The sequence below is a fragment of the Bos indicus genome, chromosome 13 (assembly GCF_029378745.1).
Source record: "Bos indicus isolate NIAB-ARS_2022 breed Sahiwal x Tharparkar chromosome 13, NIAB-ARS_B.indTharparkar_mat_pri_1.0, whole genome shotgun sequence".
Lineage (NCBI taxonomy): Eukaryota > Metazoa > Chordata > Mammalia > Artiodactyla > Bovidae > Bos > Bos indicus.
The window spans coordinates 63200455-63228389 of record NC_091772.1 but is presented as its reverse complement, the minus strand read 5'-3'; the positions used below and the strand labels follow the sequence as shown (position 1 = coordinate 63228389).

General features: G+C 47.9%; 1 protein-coding gene and 1 non-coding gene across 5 annotated transcripts in view; both read right to left on the bottom strand.

The window, feature by feature from the left end:
* ZNF341 (zinc finger protein 341) overlaps positions 1-26750 on the bottom strand; it is a 40049-nt gene extending 13299 nt beyond the window's left edge. The window contains exons 1-9 of one of the 4 annotated variants that reach the window (XM_019972278.2): positions 26648-26750; positions 20341-20451; positions 18459-18655; positions 15337-15486; positions 12099-12350; positions 8043-8238; positions 6579-6669; positions 4097-4290; positions 2933-3123 (exon numbers count right to left, since the gene is read on the bottom strand). In XM_019972278.2, the coding sequence (XP_019827837.2) occupies positions 2933-3123; positions 4097-4290; positions 6579-6669; positions 8043-8238; positions 12099-12350; positions 15337-15486; positions 18459-18655; positions 20341-20451; positions 26648-26678 (1413 nt within the window). In that variant the 5' untranslated portion in view covers positions 26679-26750. Of the gene's footprint in view, positions 1-2932; positions 3124-4096; positions 4291-6578; positions 6670-8042; positions 8239-12098; positions 12351-13427; positions 15262-15336; positions 15487-18458; positions 18656-20340; positions 20452-21213; positions 26153-26647 lie in introns of those variants that run through there. The other 3 variants (XM_070801519.1, XM_070801521.1, XM_070801520.1) reach the window with 3 other exon arrangements.
* On the bottom strand, positions 3718-3788 carry TRNAG-GCC (transfer RNA glycine (anticodon GCC)). The gene has a single exon. It is a non-coding gene; the product is annotated as a tRNA-Gly (tRNA).
* Positions 26751-27935: the final 1185 nt, after the last annotated feature.

Here is a 27935-nt window from a genome sequence, read left to right as displayed (position 1 = left end):
AGGTATACATTAATAAGTAGTACACACTCCTCATGGGGCTTCCCAGGTGGTATTAGTGGTAAAGAAGCCGTCTGCCAAAGCAGGAGATGTAAGAGATGCGGGTTTGATCCCTGGGTTGGGAGATCCCCTTGGAGGAGGGCATTGCAACCCACTCCAATATTCTTGCCTGGAGAATCCCATGGACAGGGAGCCTGGCAGGCTACAGTCAACAGGGTCGCAAAGAGTTGGACATGACTGAGGTGACTTAGCACATATGCACTCACACACTCTTCCTCATAGGGTTGTGAAACAGTCACAGTGGCATGACACACTCAGGGCTGCCTATAAATTCCAACCCTTCTTCCTGACAAAGCAGGAAGAAGGCTTCTTCTTCCTAACAAAGTGAACTCTGATTTGCTCAGAGTGGGAAGATGCCCAGCTGATCCCCTGGCTCCCTTACATCGAATGTCAGTCATGCGACCATTTCTTGCCAATGGTATGTAGGCAGTAATCTTTGGGGAGGGCATCATTCCCTGGACACAAAGGCAAAAGCTTCCTAGGAGAAGTTCCCTCTGTTCTTTGCATTTATCCTAATTGGAATACAGATGTGATGACTGAAGGTGTGACAGCCATTCCGCAACCTTGAGGATGAAAGCCACATGCTAAAGACAGCAGAGCAGAAAGCCAGGAGAATCCTACTAGATAAGCCCAGTACTACCTACTTATGGACCTCTTATGATGTGAGAGAGAAAAGAAATCCTAACCAGTAAGCCAGTTATCTATTATTTGCAGCCTAACCATGCATTTCTAAATGACAGAGCAGGTGCATGGGCTCTGACCAATGAGAGCGCTACAGAAGGCTTCTGGGCAAGGTTTCCTTGCTCCTAAAGAAGACACAGAAGGTATTATTAATATAACCCCTTTATGCTCATGGATAATACTGTGTCTGGTCTTTTGCCTAGAAAAAGTGACCACCATCACAGGACCACAGGTGAACCACCAGCAGAGGACAGGGCCATGCCCTGTCGAGACAGAATTAGAAAGACATAGGGCCCTTGATGCGGGGTTGAGTCAACCGACTGTCTCAGGCCTGAGTTGCCCTATCTTGGGTTTTCTTATTATGTGAGATAACAAACTTCCTAATTGTTTAAGTGAGTTTGAGTAAAAGTTTTTGGTGATTTTTTCCCCCCAAGGATAGTCTAACTTAACTCCATCAATCTCTCTGCTAAGAATCTATAATAAGGAAAAAGTCAGAAATGTGGACAAAGATTTGATTACAACAATATTCATCATGGTTTTGTTTATAATAGCAAAACTCAGGAAATAACCTAACTGTTCAATAATAGGGGATTTAAAGAATCCAGCCATTGGGACTTCTCTGGTGGTTCAGTGATGGGACTCTATGCTTCCACTGCAAGGGGCATGAGTTTGATCCCTGGTCAGAGAACTAACAACACACAAGCCATGTGGCACAGTCAAAAAAGAGAAGGAAGGAAAGGAAATCTACAAAATGTACTGCACTGAGTGCTGGATTCCTGGGACGACATATTGTAATCTGGTTATGACAAGGGGTTTGGAGTCAAATGAACTGGCTTTGAATCCTGCCTCAGTTACTTAACTGGCATCGTGACTCTGGATGGATCGCTCATCTCTCTCAGCCTCAGTTTCTTCATCTGGATACACTGAAAATGCCTATCTCTAAGGTTGCTGTAAGAAGTAAGTAAAGTACTGAATGCGAGGAACCTTAGTAGGGTTGTTACTCGGTCCTAAGTTGCGTCTGACTCTGCCACCCCATAGACTGTAGCCCACCAGGCCCCTCTGTCCATGGGATTTCCCAGGCAAGAAGACTACAGAGGATTGCTATTTCCTTTTCCAGGGATCTTCCTGACCCAGGAATCCAACCAGCATCTCCTGCATTGCAGGCAGGTTCTGTACTATTGAGCCACCAGGGAAGCCCTCTAGCAGGGTACTTAGCATATAATAAATAGTAAATGTGAATCTATATATTTTTCGGACTTTTCTGAATTTCCGATTTCTATATTGGGTATATGATACTTTAATAGGGAGAAAAAATAACTAACAAAAATTACTTTTAAAAAATAAACACTGGAATAGAGTTACCATATAACCTAGTAATTCCACTCCTAGGTTTATACCCAAGAGAACTGAAAACACATGTTCATACAGAAACTTGTACACAATGATCACTAAAGTATTATTCATAATAGCTAAAAAGTAGAAAGAACCTAAATGTCTATCAACTGATAAAAAGATTCAAAAATAAAAAGGAATAAAGTACTGATACATGTTATAACATGAATGCAAATATTATCTCAAAAGGCCACATACTAGATGATTCCAATATTAAATGTCCAGAATAGGCAAATCGATAGAGACAGAAAACAGGTTAGTGGTTGCCTGAGTCTGGGAGTAGGGGCGAGTGAACACTAATGGGTATAAAGTTTCTGGGGTGATAAAAATGTTTTGGAAAAAAAAATGTTCTAGAAATACAGGGGTGATGGCTGTATAACATTATGAATAGATTAAAAACTACTGAAGCATACACTTTAAAACAGGTGAATTTTATGGTATGTAAATCACACCTCAATGGAAAAAAATAAAAAATAGGCTGCAGTCTCAAATCCCCATAGGCGGGTTTTTACATACTAGATCTTCTCAAAGTGGCAAGAATTCTTCCTGTGTCTGATTCCTTCATTATATGACCCTTGAGAGGTGGACTTCCTCCCTCAGGCAAGCACCGTAATGGCCCAAAAAGCTGGCACCACCCAGGGAGGACAGAGGGGGAAGCTTAGCCCATCATGGTCACATGGCCGCTCAGAGCAACCGAGGCCCACTCCTGTCCCCTTCTAGGCCGTGTTCAAGACCCCAGCATCAGCCAAGGCTCATGACTTGGGTGGTTGTGCCCCACCCCGGCTCCCGCCCCCTCACCTACCTGCTCATTCTTGTGCTGGGTCATGTGGGACTTGAGCTGGAAGTAGGTACTGAACTTGCTGGGGCAGAACTGGCACAGGTAGGAGCTATCGATGAGGACCACCTGCTTGGCCTCCAGCTTGTCCCCCTCCCCCTCGCCGGCTGTGGGCAAGGCCTGGGGCTGCGGGGCACTAGACAGGGTCTGGCCCAACCCTGTGGAGAAAGCCAGGGAGGAAAGTCACTGAGAAAGACAGAGGAAGGGTCAGGGCAGAGGGCCACGCCACCCGGGAAAGATGCCTAGGACACCTCCCCGTGCTGTGCTGTATTCATCCGCCACCAACCATGGGCTCAGTGTGGGACGTGGTACCGAGGCCCTGCACTCACGCTCAGCTGGGGCACAGGGACACAGCCATTCCAGGGGCCAAACTACTGAACACTGACATTCTGATGGATGAAGAGCCCCTGCATCGAGTCTCCCCTTGCAGGCCTTCCCTTCAGACACGCTAGACCGCTCTGCGGTTGTTAACGACCCTGACTGCCAACCCCAGCTGAACTCACGATGCCTCCCAGCTCCTTGTACAATCATGTGTTTAGCTGTTCCTCCCTCACTCTCCCCGAGGACAGGGGCCTCTGACCTCAGGTTTGTAGGCCCAGGGGCCTGGCACACGGTGGTCGTGCTGGTTTAGTCGCTAAGACGTATCCAACTCTCTGTGATCCCACAGACTGTAGCCCACCAGGCTCCTCTGTTCATGGGATTTCTCAGGCAAGAATACTGGAGTGGGTTGCCATTTCCTTCTCCAGGGGATCTTCCCAACTCAGGGATCGAACCTGAGTCCCCTGCTTGGCAGGCAGATTCTTTACCATTGAGCCACCTGGGAAGAACTCTGGCACACAGTAAGCCTCCATAAATGTTTGCTCAATGGTTGAACACTAGGTGCTAGGCACTACAAGAGTTTTGAAAGAAATGGGTTCTTCTCCAGAGCTCACAAGAGTTCAGAAGGCACGCACAGAATAGCTCAACACAGTAGGGCCAGTTCCCACTGGCAGGCCAGAGAAAAGTGGGCATATGTTGCTTGCACAGAACACCCCCTCCATGAGCTGCCTGTGGCCAGCTCTGCTCATCCCCAGGGCTGCACAGGGAGGCTCCAGCCAGACGCTGCCCAGTACAGTGGTCACCTCTACCCACCTGTGTTATCCTCGTCCTCCTGCCTGCTGGGGTTCAGAGCCATGACCTGCACCGTCACAGAGTTGCGAGAGACGGTGCCACCGCTGCGTCCTGGGGGCCACACCTTGTGGGTTTGCATGTGTTTCTTGACGTTAGACTTCTGGGCAAAGGCACGGCCACATGCAATGCACTGGAAGGGCTTCTCACCAGTGTGGCTGCGGAAAACAAGGCTTGTCAGCACCCGCGTGTAGGGACTGTGACCTCAGTTCAGGAGCTCAGAACCACCAGGAAGGCCCAGGCAGAGCATCTGGAGGCTGTGGGCCACCATCCTGAGACCGTGAGGACAAGCCCTCTTACTGAGGCAGGCAAGCACAGACACACCCCGGGCTTCTGGTGACAAGACTGAGTGGCTGAATCAACCAGCCCTGGAGCAGACCTTCTCTGTGGCCATCTCAAGCTGTGAGATAAAACAGTTTCAAAGAATTGATGCTTTCGAACTGTGGTGCTAGAAAAGACTCTTGAGAGTTCCTTGGACAGCAAGGAGACCAAACCAGTCAATCCTAAAGGAAATCAACTCTGAATATTCATTGGAAGGACTGATGCTGAAGCTGAATCTCCAATACTTTGGCCACCTGATGCGAAAAGACCCTGATGCTGGGAAAGACTGACAGCAGGAGGAGAAGGGGACGATAGAAGATGAGATGGTTGGATGGCATCATTAACTCAGTGAACATGAGTTTGAGCAAACTCTGGGAGATGGTGAAGGACAGGAAAGCCTGGCGTTCTGCAGTCCATGGGGTTACAAAGAGTTCGACACAACTGAGAGACTGAACAACAACAATTGTTTAAGTGGAGAATTTTCTGTTACTTGAAGGAGAAAATGTCCTAGCCGTCACAGCACAGCACTTGTATAACTATTTAAAACTTTCCTTCAAATCAATGCACTTTTTAAGAACTGAAAATAATTAAAAATGAAGCTTCCTGTTGTTATTATATATGCAAAACTGCTTGTCGTAAACACAAGTAACAAAAAACACAATTATTCATAAAACAATCTTATTAAGATCTATAGATGCATCATCCTTATGGCAGACATAAACCACGTGGGACTATTTAAATTTAAATTCATTAAAATAAAATCAAGTTAAAAACTCAGTTTCTCAGGCTTTCCTGGTGGCTCAGTAGTAAAGAACTGCCCGCCAGTGCAAGAGACACGGGTTTGATCCCCGATCTAGGAGGATCCCACATGCTGCGGAACAACCAAGCCTGGGTGCCACAGCTATTGAGCCTGCGCTCTAGAGCTCGGGAGCTGCAACTACCGAACCCCGGGTACCCTAGAGAGCCTGTGCTCTGCAACAAGAGAAACCACTGCAAGGAGAAGCCAGTGCACCTGCGCAGCAACAAAACCCAGCACGGCCAAAAATAAATCAAGTTACCAAAATGCAGTTTCTCAGTCATACCAGTCACATTTCGAGTACTCAACAGCCATATGTCCACTGCCCTGTGGACAGCGCCTATTGGGGTCTCCCCATCTTTGCAGAAAGTTCTACTGACAAGCACTGGTTGTAGACCAGTGGTTTTCAACAGAGATCGATTTTCCCTCCTGGGACATCTGGAAATGTTTGGAGACATTTTGGGATGTCACAGCTGAGGAGTGAGGAGGGGCTATTGGCATCTAGTGGTTAGAGGTCAGGGATACTGCTGAACATTCTTCTAGGCACAGGGCAGCCCCCACAGAGAATCTCAATAGGCTGGAAGACCCTGGTCTACAGAGAAGCTATTGCCTGCCATGGCTGGAATCTTGGGCACTATCTCTCCCTCCCTTCCCCCCTCTCTCTCTGTAATAAAAGATGAGCAAAACTGTGCGAGGTGTTAAAGACAGACCACACCTAATTGAGGCTTTCTCCTCTGACTGAAAGAAATTGAAAAAAATTTTCTCACTCTATCTTTCAGAAATCTTCAATAGCCATATTTACAAACCACCTAAAATCATCTTATGTCCCAGTGTTCCACTCTATGAGAAACATCGAACGAGACCACCCCTCCACTTCACAATGGAAAACCTGAGGCCCAGAGGGGCTCCTTGCATGTTCTTGGGACAAGGGGTGTCATGGTTAGTACTGAGCGAGCAGAGAACTTGCAGAGGCACGTTCATAGAGCATCACTAACCCCGAGGTCAGGCCTTTCTACAGAAGTGAGCGCTGAGGCACGCCTCCCACCAATAAAGCCCTCCCCCTAGCCATTCAAGTCAACTCCGCCTCCTCCATTCCCACCTTGGACCTTCCTCATCAGGGCAGGCAGGCTCCACAGATCCTTCCCACTGAGGAAGCAAAGGGCAAAATCATCCTGAGCTGGACAGAGGAACCATGACAGACCAGTTGGGGCCTTGGTCACCACCAGGCGAAGGGGGAGGGGAAAGGAGCACTGCTTCCACTGTGGACTCCCCATCCCACCTCCCCACCAGGGCTGCCCAGGGGCCACCTGCCCCACCACGCCCAGTTACCTTCGGATGTGCTGCTGCAGGTCAAAGTTTTTGGTGAATGACTTGTCACAATATGAGCACTTGAGTTTCTGAGCCTTTGGCTTCCCTGCAGCTGATGAAAAATTAAAAAAGACACACACACAGAAAAAGACAAAGAAGGGGACGGTGAGGCTGGCGACACAACTGTAGGCACCAATGGCAACTTCCAGCCCTAGACCCAGGGCCAGACAGCCCAGATCCTAGGAGGTCTACATCCATGGGCCTGCTGGGGAAGAAGCACAGGTCAGTCTCTCGCAGGGCCTGGGAAAAGAAATTCCAGGACATGCTCTGGCTGGGAAAGCAGGGCAAATCCCTCAAAGACTCCCTTCTGCCGGAGGATAAAATCCACCCTCTCTGCTGTGGCCTATGGGGCTCTGCATCCTCTACTTCCTACCATCCCTATTATTCTTATGATCTAGTTGCAGTGGTCTCCTGGCTAACCTCGAAAGACCTCAAACATGGTCCCACCTCAGGGCCTTTGCACCTGCTGTCCTCCTTGCCTAAAATGCTTGTCCCTCAGACAGTCACGAGACCATTTCCTTCTCATCCCCAGACAGATAGGCAGCAGCATTTTCCAGTCTCTATCCAGTATTCTCAATCACAGTACTCTGTTAATCTCCTTTCTAGAGTGACCCATAAATATTTATTTATTCCCTGTCTCTCCCATTAAACTGTGAGTAATTAAGGGTAAGGAAATCATGACCCAAGATGCTAGATTTCCAGTTCTGACACCAAGCCTGGCACACAGATGCTCAACACATTTGCGAAAGGAAGGAAGGGGCTGGAAGCCCCTGAAAACTCGCAATTCTTCTGCCTTTCCCTACTACCACTACTTTCTGACATTGTCCCCAACCATATACTTAGCATCTCTAACAGGGTGGCAGACATCGCTGCTTGCCTGCCTAATACCCACTCTTCCCTTTTTCTTTCTTCACAAATCCCCTACGTAATGGGAGCATCAATGTTCCTGGCTAAAAGAGACATTTCCCAGCTTCCTTTGGAGATAGATATGGTCATGTGAAATGTAATGAAATGTAAGCAAAAGCATCATGCTTAGAACTTCTGGGAGCTGGGAGATGCTTCTTTTATCTTTCTTCCAGATGCTTGGAATATGAAATTTGATGACTGGAGCTTCAGCAGCCATCTTACACAATGAGGCACCTAAGAACAAAAGTCATGTTTTAGGAATGATGGAGCAGAAAAATAGAAGAAATGTGGGTGCCTGGTGATTACATAGGCATACAAACTCCAGATTGCCTGTCTCTGGACTTGTTTTGCACAGAACAACAAAATTCTACCATTTTGGAGTCATTCCTATTCTGGATTTTCCACTACATGCAACCAAACTTAATCCTAACTCTCACAAAACGGAAGACTGGAACTAAGCAGCCTGTGGACAGGTACATCCATGCTGAGGAGAGATGCCACGACGGGCTGTGTGCCCACCTTCTGGGAGTCCACTGGGACCTTTGGTCCGTCGGGTCTTCAGTGATGGTGGGGAGTCAAAGCTGGCCACTGTGCCCCCGGTGGCGCTGGTCATAGGGGCAGCAGGGTTTGGTCCTTTTGGTTTGAATCCTTGTTTGCCAGGACTGTACACCTGGGGTGTGGGGTATACTGGAGCCTCCACACACTGGTTTGGCACCTACAAGGACAGCAGAGTCAGGGAGAGTGCCCTGGGAAGGGAGGGGAAGAGCTGCCCCAGGTAGTGGGACCTTCACTGTGGCCCTGGCTGATCTCAGCCACCACAGCTACATCACCACCCTAACTCCTCCACCTCACTCAGTCCCCCCAGTCACTCCCAAGACCCCTTTGAATAGAACTGCATGAAGCCAGCAGGCCAGATGCAGCTTTGGAGCCAGCTGCTTGGGTTCAAATCCTGATTCTGCCACTTATCATTTAAGTGACCTTGGGCAAGTCTTTTAACTTGTTTCAGTTTCTGCATCTGTAAAATGGGTTGCTAATTATAGCAACCCCGTATGAGGATAGAGCTTAGAAGAGGGCCTGGCAAGTAGTAAGTACCCAATCAACATCAGCTGTTGTGACAGCCATTATTATTGTTGTTAGTAGTAGACTTCTTGCACAGGAGAACTAGGAAGTCAGAAGGGTCTATGCCCTCACCAGCAACTCCACTTCTTAACCAACTCTGCCTGATGCCACACCAGCAGGCATCCCTTGACTAGGAATCGACACTGAAGCCATGAGAAATTACCAAAGGAATTCTGAGCCACCCAAATTCAGTGACCACTAAGCTCACATCATGACACTGGGTATTGTAAAGAATTCACTTATTCCTTCATCTACTTATCATTCATTGGTCTTCCTGGGCTGCTCTACCCAAAATTCCACTTCCTCTCCTCTGTTTCATTTTCCTCCTTAGATGCATCATTATCTAATAAAATATGCATTTTACTTACTTACCCTATTATCTGCCTAGTTTCATGCAGGCAGGGACTTCTGCTCTGCTTTTGTTTCTTCCTCTATTCCCAGGCACTCAATAAACACTTGCTGAATGAATGAATTCAATTTTGGAGGTCTCAGGCATCTAATACAGCACCACTAGGTGCTTCTGCCAGGTCTTGCCTGTTGGCCCCTGGCACTTCCTACACCCACCTGTGCTCTCCCCTGAAATGCAGAGGTGGCAAGCTTGAAACCACATTCTCAAGTACTCCTGCCAGCACAGTTCTGAACACAAATTAAGTTCTGCCCATGAGAAGCATCTGCATGAGATTTGAAGGCGGAAGGGAGGTAGAAACTGTTCTCCTTGGCAGCCATGCTGGGAGACAGGCAGGTTAGCAGTCATGAGTTTTGGAGTGGCAAGCTGAACCCTACATTCCCCTCCTGATTACCAGCCCCGAGGACGGCAGGGCAGCTGAAACCTCAGCAACAGAATCCTACAGTTTTCTCACCAAGTACAGTGTCCTGGTTACAAGGGCCAAGCCACAACAGTGACCCTGAAAACGAGTGGTTCTTGCCAACCCTGCCTTTTACTCCTCCAGCCCTTCCATCAGCCCTACAGATTTAACTTCCTGTATGAAATCCCTCTGTTAGAAATACCTAGAGTGAAAAAAAAAAAAAAAAAAAGAAATACCTAGAGTGGTTTCAATTTTCCTGACCAATACAGCACTCAATATTTGTCACAGTGAATGAATTCATCCACCATCCAGGTCATTCCTGAGCAATGATATGACTGCCACTGGGTTAGTTCTCATTATCCTCACAGCTCTACAAGTGGAGTTCCCATTCTAGAGTCTCTTCTCTGAAACTGAGGTCAAAGCACCGTGTTTCAGATACCAACTGTGGGTGTCCCACAGGCCAGGTCTCTGCTAGGTGCCAAGGATGCAAAATCAAAGACGATTTAGGCTGTTTTCAGAGAGCACTTTTTGTCTACATGAAAAATCAGTAACAGCAGCTATCCCTATGCTGGCCCCTCTGTCTATGAGGCCACCGTCACCCTTGCAGCATCTCATTAGCTAAATTATTTTTAAATTTTAAAATAATATTTATTTAAATATTTAAATACAAAATTTACAAGTCATTTTTACTGATCAATTGGTGACTCAATTAGATTCTTAACTTTTTATTTTGTATTTGGGTATAGCTGATCAACAAACAATGTTGTGAGGGTTTCAGGTGAACAGCAAAGGGACTCAGCCATACATTCACATATATTAATTTTTTAAAAATTCAGCCAAGTCCTTGCTTTATTCTCCCAGGGTAGGGAAAATCCTCCTGCAGGGTATAACATTACAGGGCTGGTGGTGGAATTTTCCTCCAGTCTAGTTCTCTTTTCAGAGAGACTACCTAACAGAATGTCTGTACGACTGGATTCTAGAGTGAGTCTGAGATAATGTGACCTCAGGTGCAGGCAGGCTCCTTCTGTCATAACCATGCCCCCTAGCACTTGAGCGTGGCATGGTTCTGAAGTCTCAGTGCCTTGAGAGTACACTGCTTATAGTTCGAAACTCTTCAGCTGGGAATTAATATAGTATATATGACACAGGCACACCTTGAAGATATTGTGGGTTCAGTTATAGACCACTGCAATAAAGTGAATATCACAATAAAGCAAGTCACACAAGGTTTTTTTTTTTATTTTCCAGTGCATAAAAAAGTTATGTTTATGAAAAAAAGTTGTTTACAAAAAAAGGTTATGTTTACTCTATCTTGTAATCTGTTAAGTATGCAATAGCATTACATCCTAAAAAAATGTATGTATCTTAATTAAAGAAAATTTTTTTGACTTTATTGCCAAAAAAATGCCCACCACATCTGAGCCTTCAGCAAGTAATAGTAATAACATCAAAAATCACAGATCATCATGACAAATACAATAACAATGAAAAAGGCTGAAATGTTGTAAAGATTACCAAAATTTTGACACAGAGACACAAAGGGAACTGGTAGACTTGCTCGACAAAAAACACAACACCTGCAAAGTGCAATGAAGCAAGGTATCCTGTACACTGACTGAATGGCCTCGACTCTTTACTTCTTCTGGTACCCAGGCCCTTTCCAGTGTGACCTGCAGTTTTTCCCATTGAGAGGTGGCATCTATTTCCGTACTCCTTCAACCTAAGCTGACCTTGTGACCTGCTTTCACCAGCAGAAGTGACACTGTGTCACTTACAAGCCTAAGCCTCAAGAAGTCTTGAGCATTTCTGCTTGCATTACTGCACGTCCACCACTGTGGTGAGACTATGCCTGGGGAACCTGCTTGAGAAGGAAAGATGCATGGAGGAGAGCTGGGTCACCCCACCTGATTATTCCACCCTAGGCCACTCTAGTGGAGAAGGCAATGGCACTTCACTCCAGTACTCTTGCCTGGAAAATCCCATGGATGGAGGAACCTGGTAGGCTGTAGTCCATGAGGTCGCTGAGAGTTGGACACGACTGAGCGACTTCACTTTCACTTTTCACTTTCATGCATTGGAGAAGGAAATGGCAACCCACTCCAGTGTTCTTGCCTGGAGAATCCCAGGGATGTGGGAGCCTGGTGGGCTGCCGTCTATGGGGTTGCGCAGAGTCAGACACGACTGAAGTGACTTAGCAGCAGCAGCAGGCCACTCTAGAGCAGCAGCCAGTCAGCCAACCTCCAGACGTGTGGGAGCACCCGGCCAAGATCAGCAGTTGCCAAGCTGACCACCATAGACGTGAGAACAATAAACACCTTTCCCCATATACTGTATTTCTTACACAGCCATAGCTAACTGATACACCTAGCTTGCTAAAACATATGAGACACTCACATATATAATTTTGGAATCCTTTCCCCAAAGGCAGGTATTTTCTTGACTGTCCTGAGCTCCCTGAGGGCAGCTTGTATTTCTGCTACAACCCCTGCTTCATTCCACCTTCTCATGGGGTGCTTTTTACTTTTACACGTATGATAGCTTGAGCTGGTTTTGTCCCCACAGTATCTCTGGCATCAGAAAAGGCTCAGGTTATCCGTGACGACTATGACCAGCTTTCCCCTCTTCACCCTGAGCCCCAGCGTCTGCTCACCTCCAGGGGTGGGTAGGGCTGCATTCCCAGTGCTTGGATCTCTACCGTTCCACTCCCGGTGAGGGGTGCTGTGGCGTTGTACACCTCCACGACGCCATTCCCGCCAGGGTTGGGACGCCCAGCGGGGCCCAGGCTCTGGGGTGGGGGTGGTGGGGGTTGAGGGGGTGGGGGCGGAGGCAGCGGTGGAGGGGGCGGAGGAGGAGGTGGAGGCTGGGCCAGGTAGTTTGGTGCAGGATGCATATTCAGGTTACTCTGAAATCACAAGAGAAAATTAAATTGTCACAGCCTCCTGATACCAGCTATCTGATTTATCAGCAGGGAAGGACACTTGCCTTAGCCAGCCATGTGGGAAGAAGAGAGGAAAAGGCAGAGAGCAGGCATGGAAACCAAATCATGGGAGAATTCCAAGGAGCCATCAGTCTGGTATTGCTGTCTTTTTTCTCTATGAAAGTCAGCAAAAATGGCCCAGCTAGTACAGAAATGAGTTCATAGAGCGGGCCTAATGTTGCTGTCTTTAGAAGGGCTTGCTTGTAGGTCTGGCTCTGAACTGGCATCTGAGAACCTGCCTTGTAGAAGGTTCCCCGGTTTTTTGTTTGTTTGTTTGTTTTGCTGCACTGTGCGTCATGTGGACCAGGGATTAAACCCACGCTCCCTGTCTTGGAAGTTCGGAGTCTTACTCACTGGACTGTAGGGAAGTCCTGCAGGTTCCCTATGTTGCTAAGGCTGTTCTGCCCACCTGGGGCACTGGCCCTAGTGTCCAACTACCTAGACAGTTTGCACAACAATGTGATTTATGGTGAACAGCTCCTTCCCACCTGGGTATCTGGAATTGTGCTCTGTGGCTGGAAGCCTACATGACATCCTCAACAGAAGCCCTGGCCTTAGAGTCAGAGGTGTTCTTTCCTGGCAGAAACTCTGGGCACTCTTGACAGCTGGAGGATGCCGTATGCCCCCGAGCAGCCTCTCCCCACTTTCCTGAGGCAAAGAAAGCTGGAGACTTGGAAGAATGCTGATTTCCTGCAGACTCCAGTTGCTGGGTCTTTCTTCCTTGCTGGTCCTGCTATGTATCCTTCTACATTAAACCAGCCAAGAGCACAAGCATCCTGAGTCCTGGGAGTCTTTCTAGAGAGTCACGAAATGTGTGGGTGGCTGTGGATCCTTGAAACACAGCCACTGACTTCTAGCAATTGATTCTACAAAAAAAATCAACCAGGTAGGCAAAGATAACCATACACAGATGTTACTTGTCATTTTTATAATAGCAAAAACTGGCAACGACTACATGTCCTCCCACTGGAAGTTTGGCTAAAGACAGGATGGTCCACCCACCTGGAATGGAACAGAATCCTTTGTGGCTGTTACAGTGATGGTGCTGATCAGTATTCAATAAAGGGTGCTTCTCTTAATTGCTGTTCCTTGGGTTCCATGGTCAAATATGTCGGAGGAAAAATCAGGGTTGACAAAATCAAAAGTATTTCTGAAGTATTTACTGAAGGAAAAACCCAGGGACACAGCAAGGGAAGAAGTGCAATGCTTCCACCTCAGGCTGCTTGGACCAATGATCCTTTTTCTACTGGAAAATCCCAGGGAGCCACTGTTCCGAGGAACACCTCAGTAAATACTGATGCAGGGTTGTAGGCATAGATAGAAAATGATGTTAAACAAAAAGCAAAGTAAGAAAGGGCTTCCCAGGTGGTGCAGTGGTAAAGAATCCGCCTGCTAACGCAAGAGATAGAAGAGACTCAGGTTCAATCACTGGGCCAGGAAGACCTCCTGGAGTAGAAAGTGGCGACCGGCTCCAGTATTCTTGCCTGGAAAAATTCCATGGACAGAGGCGCCTGGTGGGCTACAGTCCATGGGATCACAAAGAGTCAGATACAACTGAGTACACAAACAAAGTAAGAAAAGCAAGTTCCAGAACAGTGCATATAAATCCATTTATATAGATGGGTATATTTTAAACATATTTATATAAAAAGCTATTTCTATCTCTATTTGCATTCGAAGGTCAGGAAATCCAGACACCAAAATTTTGGTAGTGTTTTCTCTCAGTGGAGGGAGTAAGAGTGCTTGTTTGACTTTCCAATTTTTATTCTGTAGAATTTCAAACCTACAGAAAGGCTGCAAACAGAATACAATGAATGCTCTTTCTACCTCATTTAAGTCACCAGTTGTTACCATCTTGCCGCATCTGCAGTACACATGTGTGTGTACATATACACACATATATTCCTGTGTTCTGTTAAGCCCCCTGAAAGTTAGCTACAAACATCATGACACTTGATTCCTTAAAACTACTCAGATGCATCTCCTAAGAACAAGGACATCCTCCTATGTAACAATTTGATGAACACACACAGGAAATTGAACAGATATAATACTATTATCTAAAATATTCAAATTCCTCCATATTCTAATCTCCCTAAGTGTCCCAGTAAGGCCTTTAAGGCTTCCCTCACTGCAAACCCCCACACCTTATCTAGAATCCAACCAAGAATTGCAAATTCAGTCGGTTGCCCTGTCTCTTTCGATATTAAGAATAAACTTAAAAAAAAAAAAACTTTTCTTTTGTGTACTTTCTAGTGTTTTTCTAATGGACATGGAACACTTCCACAAAGAATAAAAATAGAAGGGCTTCCCTAGTAGCTCAGTGGTAAAGAATCCACCTGCTAACGCAGGGGACACGGGTTTGATCCCTTATCCAGGGAGATCTTACATACCGCTTAGCAACTAAACCCATGTGCCCCAATTATTGAGCCTGTGCTCTAGAGCCCAGGAGCCTTGACTACTGAGTCCTCGAGCCACATCTACTGAAACCTGCTCACCCTAGAGCCTGTGCTCTTCAGCAAGAGAAGACACTGCAATGAGAAGCCTGTACACAGCGACTAAAGAGTAGCCCCCAATCTCCCAAACTGGAGAAAAGCCTGTGCGCACAACAATGAAGACCCAACACAGACAAAATTTTTAAAAATATAGTAATTTTTAAAAAAAAGAATAAAAGTACGAGTCAAAAGAACTGGACTATGGCTATGAAACCCCAAAGTCAGGCTGTGGGTCCCAGCTGAACACATCAGCTTCCCCATCCACAGAAGGGCTGGCCAAGGGAGAGCAGACAGTCCTCCTTAGCTTGAAGAAGAGCTGGGGTCAAGCCCCTTTCTTTCTATGAGAGTCTGAATCTGCAGGAATCAACCTGCTGACCAAAAATCAAGATCCTGTGAGAAACTGGCCACCTCCTTACCTGCACAGGCTGGGGGCCTTGGGGCATGGGCTGGTCCAGGGACGTGAAGGCTGACATGGCGGACATGAGCACGTCATCGCTTACCAAGATGTTCCCCTGCACCAGGGTCTGGATCAGCGGGGACGGGGGCACTGTGATGTACGTGGAGATCTGGACAGTGAGAGAGACACGGAAAGAACATGTCTGACGTTCTGGAAGGAAGCAGACGGCATGGTAGAAAAGATCTGGGTCTGGAGTCCCACAGACCTAGATTCCATCTCCACCTCTGCTACTGCTCCCTGTCACATGACCCTGGGAAAGTCACACCACCTCTCTCAATCTGCATTTCCTCATCTATCAAACGAGGAGAATAAATTACACCTCCCTGCAACGTCTATAACCTATGATCCAGCAACAATCTTTCCTGACCTCTGTCCTAGAGAAACATTCATACCTGTCCACAAGGAGTCCACACAAAAAAGAGTACCCTGCACAGCCTTTTTTCTAATAGTGAAAAATTGGAAATAACCTTGATGTCCATCAATAGGAGGCTAGATTTAAAAACATGTAATATAGTCATGGATAGAATACTACAGAAGGCAAGTAAGAGGTACTACATGGAAAATTAAATTTTATAATAATAGGTACATTATATATTTTCATCTTTAAAAATCCAAACAATACTACTATGTAACTCCTGTGGGTACTTCAGTAAGTATGTGAAAATATATTAATACGCTCTCAGGCTAACAGCAAAGATGAATGGCAGACCTTACAAGAGGGTGTCAAACATGCAGTGACTTTCCCGTTGTAAATGCAAAGGGTGTTGTGTTTATTTGTTGCCATTCTTTTCTGGCGTCTTCTTAAGTCACCTGTCTATAGGACCCCTGGGGACAGCAGCAAATGAGTCCCCAATTCCAACAGAAGTCCTTGCCCTCAACCAAGCAAGGACAGCCTGGGCAGGTTAGGGACGCACCCCATGTCACCGCCAGGAAAGACAGTGACACATATTTTTACAATGCTATATGCATTAGCCTGAGACAAAAAAAAAAAAAGGGAAATCATTTCCATGTCCATCCAGCTCACTTAGGCAGAGGGATTTGGGTTTGCCCCTAACCAATTGATTGTGTGCAAAGGTTTTCTCCTTGCCCAGGACTGGAAGAATTTCCCTCTCTTCTATTGAAAATAGAAAGGGAGTCAGGAAAGAAGGAACATCTACTAAATGAAACTCATAATCAAGAAGTGAGAAAAACGACTATGTTCTGTGTTAGAAAGCATCTGTGGTAACTTGAAAAGTTTCAGTGCACACTGTCCTAGGGATCTAGGGGTGAGAGTGTTTATCCTGATGGCAAGAATTATGTGTATACAACCACGGGGGAAAGATTAATGTTTTAGAGCAGCAGTCCCCAACCTTTTTGGCACTAGGGACCAGTTTCATGGAAGACAATTTTTCCACAGACTAGGTACGGAGCAGGGGGGTGGTTTCGGATGATTCAAGAGCCTTAAATTTATTGTGCACTTTATTTCTATTATTATTAATCAGATCATCAGGCATTAGATCCCGGAAGTTGGAGACCCCTCATTTTAGAGGAGAAAGAGATAAGAGGAAGTTAAAGGGAAATCTAACCCCATGACCTGGCATCCTGGGACAAGCCCAGCCTCCTTTATGGGGATTCTTTACCCCCTCTGAGCTCCCATCCATGGTGTCTTTGCTCTAGAACTGTGTTCCTGACTGAGGACTCTGGAAGCTTCTCCAGATACCCCCAGTGTGGTTACCTGACCTCTAGATTTGTCTATCTGTCTGCATTTTCATCGCCTCTACTTAAAGGTCCAGTGGGCATCTCAAATTCAACATGAGCAGCTGAACTCCAAATCTCCTCCACGTTCTCCCCACTTCAGTTAATGGCAACTCCAACTCTGGGCACACTTGCCTCCTCTTAATCTCACACCCTACATCCAATCCAGCCACTGCCTCGGCCAGTTCCACTTTCAAAATATTTCTAAAGTCTCATCCCTTCTCTCCACTCCACTGCTACTATCCTGGTCAAGCCACCCACCACCGCCCACTGCTGGATTTATACAGTAGTCTCCCAATGGGTCTCTGGACTTTTCTCTTGACTCTCATCAAAATCTGTTGGGGTAAGGGTTGGGGACAGTTAAGGAGTTTGGGATTGACATGTACACACTGCTATATTTAAAATGGATAACCAAAAAGGACCTATCCTATAGCACAGGGAACTCTGCTCAGTACTACGTAACAGCCTAAATGGGGAAAGAATTTGAAAAAGAATAGATAAATGTATATGTAAAACTGAATCACTTTGCTGTATTGAAAGTAACACAATGTTGTTAATCAACTGGACTCCAATATAAAATAAAAAGTTATTTCCCGAACAACAAAAAAAATCTGGTCTCTACAGCAGCTGCAGTGATCTAACTGAAGTATTTGTTGCTCTTGTTGTCAGTCGCTCAGTCGTGTCCGACTCCTTGTGACCCCATGGACTGTAGTCTGCCAGGTTCCTCTGTCCATGGGATTCTCCAGGCAAGAATACTGAACTGGGTTGCCATTTCCTTCTCCGTAAATCAGACTATATCCCTCTCCTGCTCAAAACCCTCCCATGGCTCGGATCTCATGCAGAGTAAAAGCCACACGATTTGCCAGGGTCTCCCTCTTGCCTCTTTGACCATATCACTTCTTACCCTCCTCCTCACTCACTCAGCTCCAGCCCCTCTCACCTCCTTGCTGTTCCTGGAATAAATCCAGCACACTCCCGCCTCAGGGCTTTTGCACTTGCTGATCTGCCCCCAGAACACTCTTTCCCCAAGATGCTGCATGACTATTTCTCACCTCCCAAGGTCTCTGCACAAATGTCACCTTTTCTCAGAGCTCATCCCATTGAGCATCACAGACAAAAGGGAAAAACCTCCCAGCCCTGTCCTGGTATCCCCCCTCTGCACTTGTCCTGGGAGAAGTCCATCTCCACATGTGTTTTGGGTGGTGTCTATCTTACCTTTTGCCACGGCAGCAGTGACCTGGTCTCTCTGTCCACTCCTGTACCCCTGGTGCCCACAAAGAGCATGACACACAGTGGGTGCTCAAAAAAGACTTGAAAGCTGAATGAACGAAACGAATGAATGAATACCTGGCGATTGGGAGGAGGCGGGGCCTGCTGGATGGCTGAGGGTGCTGCCGAAGGTGTGTAGATGCTGTTGGTGGCCAGTGAGACTGTGGCCAGGGGCAGGGCACTCCCTTGGCACTGTTCCCTCTTGTGGGTCATAAACGCTGGAAGCGAGTTGAACTGCTTCTTACACTTCCCGCAGAGAAAGACATCCTCATCATCTAAGGATCACACCCGCAGAGTAGCAGAAGGAGAGAAATAACGGAAAAAAGCAACAAAAAAGGAGAGGGCGTCAGTGATAAATGGGAGGCCCATGGCTGGACCATGAGAAAGGCAAACTAACGGCATTCCATCACTCAGTGCTTGAGGGTCAAGCATCAACTCTGTGCTTCCCATGAGCTTTCAAATCACATCAGCACCTTCAGGAATATCCAGCCAGGTTCACACAGGTATCAAAAAAATGAGAAATCAGGAAATAGTAAGGTGGCTTCGCTTCAAGGTTGAGACAGTCAGAATCCTTATCCTGCCTGAATTTATTTATTCACCAGTCCCCAAATGGGCTGCATGATCACACTCCTGGGTGCCTCTGTATCCCCTGCTCCCCCTGCCAAGCTGCCTCTCCCAGAATGACTCATTCTGCAAGGCTCAGCCTAGATGTCACCTCCTCCAGGCAGCCCTCCTAAAGCAATGTTCACAGTTCCTTCCTCTGAGCAAACCTCTCATCACATTTTCCCCATCACCACCATATTTTGCAAGGGAAGGAAATATGTCTTATTTACCACCATAACTACAATATTTTCTGGGCACATAGGAAGACTTCAGTGGATGTCTGTTGAATGCATGCAAAACTAAATGAAAGATTAGCTACAGTTAACACCACCCATAACAGAAGGCCCACTACAGGCTATGTACTGTGCCAAAATTTTCAGTATTCACTCTTCCTTCTTAAACAATATAAATTTTAGTGAGAAACATGGCCATCTAGTTAAAGAACTTATTTCCTAGACTTCTTTGCAGCTAGACATATCATGTGACTAAACTCCGACCAATAGGATAAGAGAAGAAGTATTCTGTCCCTACAATTTTCTCTTAAAAGGAAGGGGTGTGACTTCCACTTCCTTCTTTCCTCCCTTCCTATTGGCTGGAGTGTGGAAATGAAAGTGGGAGGTTGGAGCAGCCATCTTGGATCCCATGCTGAGAGCAGCAGAGCCATACAGAAGAAGGGGTCTGAGTCACTGGGACTTCATACCACAGAGAAACGTTAATCGTGCACAAATTACAAGAAACTTGCATTTCTTATTTACAACAGCTAAAACCAAATCCCAAGTACCCTCACAAGATTACTATGAGGTGGACTACCATCCTCATTGTACATACGTGGAAACTGAGGCTCAGAGAGGTTAACTCATTTTGGTCACAGAGCCAAACTTCAGGAGCATGGATTCAAACTAGGTGCATCTCTCTCTTTCCCCAGCATGGTTCCCAAGTACTCAAAAATCTTTGTAGCATGAATAGATGAACACACAGACTCATACAGGGCTCTAACAAAAGCCCTCTTCTTGTCTCAAGAGCCTGAGTTGTAAATTGGAGAGACTCATGTTTAGTGTCATAGTGAGGAGGCTGAGGAACTACTTTGGGTCAAAGGCACAAACATCAGGGCTCCTAGTCATTCTCTGTCATGATCCCCACACTTACTAAGGGATTGAGGACCAGTGGCCTCAGAGCTAAGCAGAGAAAGGTCTGAGCCTGAAGATCCAGGCTGGGAGGAAAGGGAGAGGGTTCAGACATCGGAGGACAACCTGGGGACCACAGTGGGCAGTTCACTCCCACACCCCCCATCAGCCCCACCTGTTTTCCACAGGAAGCCCCTTACCCTTCCCACTGATGAACCTGAGCAGATACTTACCCAGTGGCTGGATAGCAGGGGGTGCACTGACACTCTGGCCAGTTGGATCAGGAACTGCTCCTTGGCCATCCAACAATGACTGGACGGCCAAGACAGTCTGATTGTCCATTCCTGAAGAAAGAAAAGCAGTCTTTTTGGAAGGTGAACCCAGCATCCTGCTGTGATTTCACCCCTAAAAGCCAGACCCGCTGCAAGGCTCCGATGGCAAAAGTGGTTGGCCATGCCCTGATATGCATTCTCTCCTGCTTCTACTATAACAGAACCCAATATTTGGGGCTAGAAACATGGCCCCAAAAGAAAGATTACATTTCCCAGCCACTCTTGCAGCTGGAGAATGTCTAAGTTCTGGCCAATAGGAGTTTTGGGGAAGTTTTCTTAAAAACGACCTGGTAGGAGACCTCCTTCTTTGTCTGATCCTCCATCCTGCTTCCTAGAACAAGAAGATGATGGTGGGAAGTCCAGCCGCCATCCCAGATCATGAGGACAAGGGCCAGGCCCTAGCCATTGCAGGGCAAAAAACTGGCTAGATCCTGGGCCTCTGGGGACTGGTAGAACACGGCCACTGTCGCAGCTGTAGGGGGCCTTTTTCTGGACTCCCACACGAGAGAAATAAACTTCTAGCCTGTTTAAGCCAGTGCTAGGTTGGGCTTCTCTCTTACTCATGGATGAATCTAATCCAAAGGGCAATAACCCCTCTGGAAATCATGTTACTGAGTCTTCCCCAACCACACCCCACAATGCCACAAGTCTGTTTGTACTTGGGCTTCTCCTGTTTTCTAATGTGTGCTTATTTTTTCAGGTCCTCAATAAACAGCGCAATCTGGGTTTGGGTCAGGGGTTGGGGGCAGTTCTTGAGAAGTTGACTACACTTACGTTTTCCAATCAGCTGTCACTGTTGCGATTCTCAGTAGTACGCTGTCCAGCCAAGTCACAAGCTGGAGGACAGGCCCCCTCACACCTAAGTGGCCCCCAAGGCATACTACCTCCCTCCCAAATAACCCAGAGGGCTGCCTCTTTCTCTCCATCCTCACAGTCAACCTCTCAGCTCTGACCTGGACACCTACCCCAGCCCCTCACTGAAAACCATTTGATCCTGCGGTCAGACTGAATCCATACTTCTCCCTGTGACGGTACGGGCTGTGCACCTCCTGAGGCCAGCCTTCTCTCCATCCTCTCCGGCTCCTGCAGAAGCCACTCTCCACCAGCTGGCCCCTCTCACACTGTGCCCACAACCTCTCCTTCTCATCAGCGGCTACACACATTCAGGTCTCTCTAGACAGACTCCATCGAACCCATGTTCTCATCTCTCTTCCCTTCAACATCAAGCATCCACTGAGAGTTGTCTACACCCTCCATCTTCTCTGGCCACTTTGCAATCCTCCTCCACCCACTCCAGGCGGGGCTTAAGCCCCCAACAGTCCACCAGAATCACCAAAGAGCAGCCGGCAGCACTAGACATTCCTTCTTGAAACACCCTCTTCCAAGGCTCCAGGGCGCCAGCTTCCTGGGTCTTCGCCCATCTTTCCACTTGCTACTTCCCTGCCTCCTTCACTTTCTTCTCCTGTCTGTCTCCTACATATTTCTGTTTTGAAGGGTTCCTTCTGTCTGGCTCTCTCTCGCCTCTCACTCTTCCACTCTCCCTGAGAATCCTCACTCACCCTCATCTAGTTCTCCCTATTATCTTGAGTGTCAAACCATTTTGGGGAATCAAATCTTCGATCATGATGCGAAATTGCACATCAGCATTTGTGTGCAAACCTGTACTTGAACGTTTATAGCGGTTTTATTCATAACAGTAAAAAACTGGAAACAAGTCAGATGTCCTTCAGGGGGTGAATAGTTAAACCAACTGCAGTTCATCCACACCACAGAGCCTCGCTCAGTAAAAAGGGCCAAACTATTGATATAAGACACAACTTGGGTGAATCCCAGGGAATTACAATGTGTGAAAAAAGCCATTCTCAGAGGTTATATACTTTATGATTTTAATGACATGACACTCTTGAAATGATAGTATTTTAGAAACGGAGATATATGTATAATCATGGCTGATTTGTGTTGTCACAGGGCAGAAACCAACGCAACATTGTAAAGCAATTTTCCCCCAATTTAAAAAAGAAAGAAATGGAGAACAGAGAACAACAGATCAGGGTGCCAGACGTGGGGGATGGGGAGCAGGGGAAGAGGTGGATGTGGCTACAAAAAGAGCAACATCTTGCAGTGAAAGGATGGTTCTGTAGAGCCACTGGTTGTAATATTATAGGATAGCTTTACAGGATGTTACATTGGGGGAAACCAAGTAAAGGATAAACAGAATCTCCGGTATTATTTCTACATCTGCATGTGAAGCTACAGAAACAAAAAGATTTCAAAATAAAAAGTTTAATTTAAAAAAGTACTGCCTGGGATGTCTCTGGTGGACCAGAGGTTAAGAATCCCTCTTCCAATGCAGGGGATGTGGGTTCAATCCCTGGTTGGGGAACTAACATCCCACAGGCGGCAACTAGAGGAGCCCACACATTGCAATGAAGATCCGTGTAGCCAAAATTTAAAAAATTAAATGAAAAATACTGCCTGTCAAAACTGTGGAGACAATAAAAAGATCAGTGGTTGCGGTGGTGGGGGGACTGATGAACAGGCAGAATACAGAGAATTTTTAGTGCAGTGAAAATATTCTATATGCTAATAGAACAATGGTAGATATGTCATTATACAGTTGTGCAGTAGAATGTACAACACGAAGAGTGAAACTCAAGATAAATGATGGGAACTTCCCTGGTGGTCCAGTGGGTAAGACTCTGCCAATGTAGGAGACATGGGTTTAATCCCTGGTCCGGGAAGATCCCACAAGCCAAGGGGAAATCAAGCCTGTGGGCCACAACTACTGAGCCGGAGCTCTAGAGGCCATGACCCACAACTACTGAAGCCTGAGAGCCTAGAGCCTGTGCTGGCAACAAGAGAAGCCAACACGATAAGAAGCCTGTACACCACAACGAAGAGCAGCCCCCACTCGCCGCAACTAGAGAAAGCCCACGTGCAGCAATGAAGACCCAGCAGAACCAAAAATAAATAATTTTTTTAAAAAAAGATAAATGATGGACTTTGAGTGCTTACGATGTATCAGTGCAGGTTCACTCTTGGTAACAACTGTACCACTCTGGTGAGTTATGTTGATTAAAGGGGAAGTTATGAATGTGTAAGATCAAAGAAGTCTCTGCATCTTCCTCTCAACTGTGTAAACCTAAAAGTGCCCTAAAAAAATAAAGTGCTTGATAAAAATGCTGCCTACCTATGCCTCTATAACTCATGCTTTCGAACTACCGTGCTGGAGAAGACTCTTCAGATTCCCTTGGACAACGAGGAGATCAAATGAGTCCATCTTAAAGGAAATCAACCCTGAATATTCATTGGAAGGACTGATGCTGAAGCTGAAGTTCCAATACTATGGCCACTTGGTGCGAAGAGCTGACTCATTAGAAAAGACCCTGATGCTGGGAAAGATTGAGGGCAGGAGAGGAAGAGGGCAGAGGATGAGCTGGTTGGATGGCATTACTGACTTAATGGACATGAGTTTAAACAAACTTCAGAAGATACTGAAAGAGATGGAAGCCTGGTATGCTGCAGTCCATGGGGTTGCAAAGAGTCCGACACAACTTAGCAACTGAAGAATAACAAATCTAAAACTCAAACTAAATGTGTGGTTCCTCACCCCTAAGTCTGTTCCTCTCCTAGTAATCCTCATCAGTAAGAATAGGGTACCACCGCCCACCCTGTCAAAGCCCCTGGGACAACCCCTGATTCTTTCCTTAACCTATTTCCCTTCCCACCTTGATTTCTAGCCCTTCAGGAAGTCTAGCCTAGTCTGTCTCCCAAAGATCTCTCAGATCCACTTTCTCTCCATCCCCCAGCTGTCCTCGGGGCCCAGGCCACCATTAGTTCTCAGCAGGACGGCTGCCGTGGTCTCAGCTCCCTGCTGCCACTCTGGCCCCTTCTGTCTGTTCTCAGGGCAGCCAGGGTGAACTTTATAAAACATACATTAGCTTGTGCAGCCCCCCTGCTGAAAACTCCTTCTTAGCTCCATACTGACGCCAAGATAAAGTTCAGAAGCATCATCTCCAGCTGCTCACATGAACCTGTGAACCCCAGACCTCTCTTACCCCAAGGCGTTTTGGACTTGCAGCTCCCACTGCCTGGGTCACTTCTGGATCCCCACAGTTCTGCTCCCCTTCTCCAACCCCAGCATAATCACACAGTCCAAGGAACTGATTTTTCCTTTATTTTCTTTATTACTCAGTACACACACACAAACAGGACTTCCCTGGTGGTCCAGTGGTTAAAATCCACCTGCCAATGCAGGGGACATGCTACTGAGCCCTAGAGCTGCAACTCCTGAAGCCTGAACACTCTAGAGCCTGTGCTCTGCAACAAGAGAAGCCACGGCAATGAGAAGCATGTGCACCACAGCTAGAGTGGCCCCTGCTTGCTGCAACGGGAGAAAGCCTGTGCAGCAACAAAGACCCAGCGCAAAGGTAAAGTAATAAATAACAAAGCCAAAAGCAAAATTGTTTTTTTAAAAACACACACAAAAATATACACATTCTTATAGTGAAAATTCAAACACTGAGGGAGTCCCTGAACCTAAAGAGGAAGTAGACCTCACCTCATCCTACTGGCCTCTCATCCACTGACTTGGTCCTCCCATCACAGCACTGAAGGTCAGCTGAGGTTGTCCTCTTTTACTGATTATCTTTTCTATAATTATATAATTTCTGGGTCCCTCACCAATGAGTATTCCTAAAACTTAACTTTTAGGGAGGTTTCGGGGAAAGAATTCTGATCCTCCAAAAGTTAAAAGACACGCGACTGAGACTTCCTGAGGAGTTGTAGGACTCAAAGCCTCAGCCACACACCACGAGTCCAGCCTACTTTCAGTTTGCACTCTGATTACGTGTGTGCTCATCCCATTCCTCTAAGAGCATTCTTGGATCTGTATCGCCCCTGCATCAACTCTGTGCCCGGCTCTGAGTTCCGCAAGACTTCCTTTCCAGCTCCCAGCAAGTGCACATGGAGGTCCTTTACCTTTGTGCTGTGTGGAGTTGCTCAGTCCTGTCTGATTTTTTGCGACCCCATGGACTGTAGCCCGCCAAGGCTCCTCTGTCCATGGGGAGTTTCCAAGCAAGAATACCAGAATGTGTTGCCATGTTTTCCTCCAGGGGATCTTCCCAGCCTAGGGAGTGAACCCAGGTCTCCCGCCTTGCAAGCGGATTCTTTATGGTCTGAGACCTCTGCCTTTGCCTGGCTCCAAAGCTCACAATTCCCAGAGCCTGAGGGTCATTCACATGCTAGGATCTGACAGAGCACAGGATAACCAGCAGGTGCCCAGTGTTTGCTGGTTTGGGTCTGGGAACTCAGTAACCCGGCCAACCACACCGTTGGCATCCATCCTTTCTTGATGTGGGTTTTTAAGACCCTGCACCCCAGAAAGGTACACAAAGTAGGCACCCAATGTTTGCTGCTTTCGGGTGGCACCAATCCTTTTCTGGCCCGAATTAGAGACACTATGCCAAAGCACAAAGCACACAGTTGGTGCTCAACGCAAGTTCTTCAGGTGCTTCCCTAATGGCTCAGTCGGTAAAGAATCTGCCCACAATCTCTGCGACCCAGATTAGATCCCTGGGTGGGGAAGATCCCCCGGAGAAGGGTGTTAGTCACGCACTCCAGTATTCTTGCCTGGAAAATCCCCATGTTCCCACTGGGTGCAGCCCTTCCCAAGCCTCGCATCCACGGGGCAGCCTAGCTCACCCCACACAGTTCCAGGCCTGGTTGCACCCCACCCCCGGCTGTTCCCTCCAGGACACTGCTCCCCGCGCCCAGCTCGCCCGGGACCTGGGGCTGCAGCTGTTCCGGTCCGGGCCGCCCCTCCCCGCGGCTCCAGCCCTCCCAGGCTGTTCCGGTCTCGGTGCCCACCCCCCCCCCCCCGGCCTTCCCTCTCCCGCTGTTCTTGTCCCGTGGCCCCCCACTCCGCTGGGCCTCGGCTCCCGCGGCTGTTCCATTCCCGAGACGCCCCCCCCCTCCCGCCCCACTGAGCCTCAATTCCGCGGCTGTTCAGGCCCCTCGGTCCCCCACCCGCGCCGGGCCTCGGCTCCCGCGGCTGTTCCCGTCCCTGCCCCTCCCGCTCCGCGGCTGTTCCGGTCCCGATGCCCTCCGCCCCGCGGCCGCCACGCGCCCTGGGCCCGGCGCGGCGGGTTCGCGGCGGGAGGGGGCACAACGCGGAACAGCCGCCTCCCCCGGCCCCGCCGCCGCTCACCCTCCAGGGCCTCGAAGATAGTCTGCGCCATTTTGGAGCCGCCGCTGCTGCTGAAGCCCGAAGCCGGGCTACGCAAGCATTGTGGGAGCGGCGGCGGCGGGATCGGATCCGCCAGGGGGCGCCCGGTAGCCGCCGCCGAGCCCCCTCACCATCCCGGAAAGCCGGAATGACCCGTGGGACCCCCAGGATACCAGGACTCTCCCAGCCCCGCCTTGATGACCCTGTCAGCGGTGCACATGGACTTCTCTCCCGGCCTCACTTGATCCCCCCCAATCCCATCTCTGCCGCAGAGAGGCGCCACCAAACCTTGTTTTCTAGACCCCTGTCCCCCTCACTGGACTGACTCCCAGCTCTCATGACACAGACCTCTGTCCCACTGCGTGCCACCTCACAACTCTGCAACATGGACCGAACACTTGCATAGTACACGGTATCCCCACCTTTGCAACACCAACCCCTATTCCTATCCCATCTGGACCACCCAACTTGGTTGCAAGGACCCCCATCTCCACCTAATACAGGACTACTGGCCAACTGTGCAACATGGAGTCCCGTCCCTTGTCATAGACTTCTCATTCCCCTTCCCACATTAACCACCATCTCTACGTATTGGGAGCCACTGGCCTCTCCCCACATGAATCTCCTCTCTGCCTGGTCTTAAGCCCCCATCATCTCAGAGATTCCCCTTGGCTGATACATAAACCCCTGCTTCCACTTTTTGGGAACCTCCATTTTCTCTTCACACAGGCCTACATCCCTGGCTCTGGAGGATCCCATTTCTGTTATAGAAATCCCCAATACCCACCTCAGCAACCCTCCCAGCCCAACCTCACAGGAAACCCATCCTGGTCTCCCAGGGATCCTCCTGCCTCCTTTGGATCCCCCATCACACACACAGACCTCTCTATCATCTTCCTTTATGTTCCATCAGCCCCTCCTTGGAGACTTATTATGTACCAAGTTCTCCAATACTTTGGCCACCTGATGCGAAGAACTGACTCATTGGAAAAGACCCTGATTCTGGGAAAGATTGACGGCGAGAGAAGAAGGGGACGACAGAGGATGAGATGGTTGGATGCCATCACCGACTCAATGGACATAGTTTGAGTAAACTCCCGGAGTTGGTGATGGACAGGGAGGCCTGGCGTGCTGCAGTCCATGGGGTGGCAAAGAGTCAGACACGACTGAGCAACTGAACTGAAGTGAACTGAACTGAAGTTCTATAATTGCTCGGGGAATACAGTGGTCCTTTCCCTTAAGTTGGTGGAGGGGGTGCAAACAGACATTA